General features: G+C 30.0%; 1 protein-coding gene across 1 annotated transcript; it reads left to right on the top strand.

Annotated features, from left to right (window-relative positions):
• The first annotated feature begins 2917 nt into the window (after positions 1 to 2917).
• LOC110645560 (LOB domain-containing protein 12-like) lies at positions 2918 to 3675 on the top strand. The gene is made up of 2 exons (XM_021798767.2): positions 2918 to 3146; positions 3318 to 3675. Exons 1-2 carry the CDS (start codon positions 2991 to 2993, stop codon positions 3654 to 3656), a joined length of 495 nt encoding a protein of 164 aa, XP_021654459.2. The 5' UTR covers positions 2918 to 2990; the 3' UTR covers positions 3657 to 3675.
• The last annotated feature ends 368 nt before the right edge of the window (positions 3676 to 4043 follow it).

The following is a 4043-nucleotide window of genomic DNA, read 5'->3' on the forward strand; positions in this document are numbered from 1 at the left end:
ATATCTTTGTAAATAAGACATAGATAAATACATAATCATTTCCTTCATTACTTGTATTCTTTCTTCTGAAAAATATATTTTATTGTCTCCTTATGAATTCTCCAATCTATTTATATGAATGGTTATTTTTTGATGGGATTGAAGAGTTGAATTCATGGCATATGATAATTGGTTGTTGTTATATTAAAAAGGTGTAATTTTTTTGAGAGGTTATTTATTATTGTGTTTGAGGAATTGAATTTTACCAATGACAGAATTTTATTTTTAATTTTTATTTTCAAAAATGCTAAATATATGAAAACTTTTTATGGAATTGTCTCAATCGATCCTTAAGTTGAACTTCTAAAGGAGAAAATAACTTTAAATTTTGAACTTAATTTTTTATTATAAATTAAATAGTCAACTATTTAATTAATGATTTTTAAACAATCAAAATTTGAATTAAAATTAAAGTTTTCTTGATTCAGTATTTAACATTCACATTCGCCTTATTTGAAATGTAAAATTGTATAAGAATTCATAAATCAGTTGATTTTCATATTTGAAATGAAACAATTTAATTATTTTTAATTTTAAAAAAATTTTATTTACAAAATTTTTTGATTTAATTTATAATTATGTGAGAATTTTTCCTTTACAAATGATTTAATTTAGATGAATCTGTTATAATTGTAATTAAAATTCATGAAAATTTTGATTAAAAGCAAAGAAATTGAGAGAGATTTAAAAAAAGAAAAGAAAGGTTTTCAGAGATAAAGAGAGGGAATTATTTTGTGTGTGAGGTTACACGTGAATGTTTGTGTGTCTACTGTAACCAACATTCATGTAGAGTCACCTCTCTTGGAGTTGGCTAGCTAGGGTTTCCCATATAAATCATCTAGTGTTTACAACCTTGTAAATGCTAACCCTAACCTCTCACCTTTTCAACTTACAAAATTATCATAATGCAAACGGACAAAACAGAAAGCTTAGGCTCTTTGGCGGCGGTCAACAGAAACCGTTGGTTTCTGTAAGCTCCCTATACTATTTATTTTCCTTCTTCCCCTAGGGCTCTGTTCTTTTACTATTTAAGGGCAATGATCATATAAAATTGAGAAATTATTAGGTGCATCTGATGTATATGCATCGGCTCTCACAATCATATATGACTCACTTTCTATATTATAGGAGGGACTCACTTTTTTGTGAGAGATGGAGACCATGAATTCTTTTAATTAGCCTATAAAATGGGTTCTTTTAATCATTTTTCAAACTTATCTTGCATGAATATAACTTCAATGATTTGCTTTGGAAGGGTAAATGTTGTCTTTTGTGGCCATGGCTATCCCTTTTTCAAGGCTTTACTATTATTATTATTATTATTATGTATTATGTATGCTTTAGATTTCAATTAGACTGTCATTTTTGGTTAGTCAATGACCAAAATGAGTCAAGTCTTGAATTTGCTTTCTTTAATACATATATATAGTTAATACTTGATTTGGATTATGAAGGTGAAATGGAAGTAAAACAAGATTTTAATGCCAAAGATTTGAAAATAAAAAATGAATTATCAACATTAATATTTTAGAAGATTAATGATATAAAATATGTGTTTTTTTTATGGATAAACGAGCTTATTTTATTAATTTATTATCCAGAAAAAAAAAAACTTAACATATGTCATCTAAGGCAAATATTCAATCAACAACACTCATCTTAATTAAAATAATGTCGTATATTAAATGAAAAAACATATATTTTATTTGTGTTTGTGCACAAACAATTTTTGTCAAGTGCTATAATTTTATATATAGTAAATTTACTTTTTTAATAAGACTTAAAAATACATTTTTTAACATAAATTTAATGTATTGATAAAATTTTAAATAATTATAGAGCCCCTTACAATAAATTAATTATAATTAATAAGAAAGTTAAGTAAGGAGGTCTATTCACTAGAATTTGACTAGAGTTTTGAAGGTCTCATGTTAAGAATTTTTCTACTCTTTATCATTAATAAATTTTTCTATTTATATATAAAAAAAAAGTTACATCTTTATTAATTAGATTAATTTTATTAGGTAATATTATATTATATTGTATTTGTTGGTTTTGGGAGAAGTCCTTCTTGCTCTCCTGACTCGGTTTAACTTGGCTTGGTTTTATGGTTTACTTTGATTTTGTTGTCTTTGGAGAAGTCTTTGTTCTCCTCCTTGCATCTTTTGCTTTGTTAGAGGTGCTCTAATACCACTGTTGATTTTTTGAAGGAATGTTGGTTTTTTGAAGGAAGTATATAATTGAGACTGAATGATCTGCTAAAGATTATAAATTAAAAATTCAAAAACAAAACAGAAATTTTCAAAAATATGATGGAAGTTGTTAGCAATATCTTTTCAATTTTAGTATGGATAATTTTTATATATCTTAACTTCTTATCTGTAGCATATGAGGCATATCTCCAATAATATTATATATGAAAACTTAATCTCATCGGAAAATATATAGGAAACTAAGGACATGACAAGAAAATAAAATGGATTAGGAATATATTTTGTTTAATTACTAAAATGGCCCAAAGGGCTAAAAGATTCTTTGTAATTGCTCATTACTATAGCACATTAGCTTTATCTCGAACGTTTAGGACTTTTTCTTTCCTTCTCTCTCTAAACAACTAATAGGAAATCAAACCCTTTAATTGTAAAAATAAATAAATAAATAAATAATCCCTTTAATTTTAGAGTGTGCAAGTACTACTTTCTCATCTAATCTCATAGGTTAATTATATTATTAGAACAAATAAACAATTACCAAGTCAATTAATTAATCACTAATATCCCTAAACAGTGTGTGCATTTGATCTATTGTGCACGTTCATAACCATTATAAATATGTACACTCCCATCTCATTATCTCCCAAGTTTCCTAGTCTTCTTATTCTTCTCCTAGCTACCAGCATCATACACATACCTTTCCTTCCTCTCCTCTCCTTAGAGTACACAAAACCAAATATGGGTGGAAATTCTCCATGTGCCTCCTGCAAGTTGCTTAGACGCCGCTGCGCTAAGGACTGCGTTTTTGCTCCTTACTTCCCTTCTGATGACCCTCACAAGTTTGCCATTGTACACAAGGTTTTTGGTGCTAGCAATGTTAGCAAAATGCTTCAGGTCTCTCTCTCTCACACACACATTTTCTTATTCTTTATGTATTCAAATTATATGCGTAAGGCGTGCTATATATACGTGTGTCTGCGCGCAGGAGTGTAGATGTAAAGATATGTTTATGCAGTCAGGTTTTCTAAGGGATATTAAGCAAAATTTTTTTTTTTTGTTAAGCAGGAGCTCTCAGTTCATCAGAGGGCAGATGCAGTAAGCAGCTTAGTCTATGAAGCTAATGCAAGGATGAGAGACCCAGTTTATGGGTGTGTTGGAGCCATATCGTACCTGCAAAACCAGGTTTCTCAGCTTCAAATGCAGCTTGCAGTGGCTCAAGCAGAGATACTATGCATTCAGATGCAGAATGAGCCAGTTATGCCAACTCCACAGATGGACCCGGAAGATGACAAATCATTTCTTCTCCAAAATAACCTCCCTCAGTACCTTAATTTTGCCTCTTCAAGCAATGTAATACATGACTCTCTTAAGAGAGAGAGCATTTTTGGAGACATTATTTCTTAATTAATAGAACTTTATGTTATGTTTTATCTGTCATTAATTACTTAATTATATTTTGAGAGAGTTGTCTTCACTAGATGTTTGTTAAAGTCATAAGGAAACAACCTTATTAATACTTAATTAATAATAATAAGGCAACCGATATAGAGTGTGGCTTAGAACAAAGGCTACTGATGGGGTCAACTCTAGCATGCATGTGAAGAGTGAAGTTGTAGCGGTCGAGCTCTAACCACTAGAGGAATAGTCCGCTTTGGCCATAAGCCTCACGATTTTGTCCTATAAGTAGAATGGAGAACTTCACAGGAGGTCACCATCCTAGTATTTCTCTCAAGCGAGCACGCTTAACCTTGGAGTTCTTCCAACTCTTCAGGCCATTCTACCAAAAGGCGC

Source organism: Hevea brasiliensis, chromosome 8, assembly GCF_030052815.1.
Source record: "Hevea brasiliensis isolate MT/VB/25A 57/8 chromosome 8, ASM3005281v1, whole genome shotgun sequence".
Lineage (NCBI taxonomy): Eukaryota > Viridiplantae > Streptophyta > Magnoliopsida > Malpighiales > Euphorbiaceae > Hevea > Hevea brasiliensis.

Coding starts and splice junctions, on each gene's coding strand:
- LOC110645560 (XM_021798767.2), top strand. CDS start 2,991: ATGGGTGGAAATTCTCCATGTGCCTCCTGCAAGTTGCTTAGACGCCGC. Junction 3,147..3,317: donor ATGTTAGCAAAATGCTTCAG/GTCTCTCTCTCT, acceptor TTTGTTAAGCAG/GAGCTCTCAGTTCATCAGAG.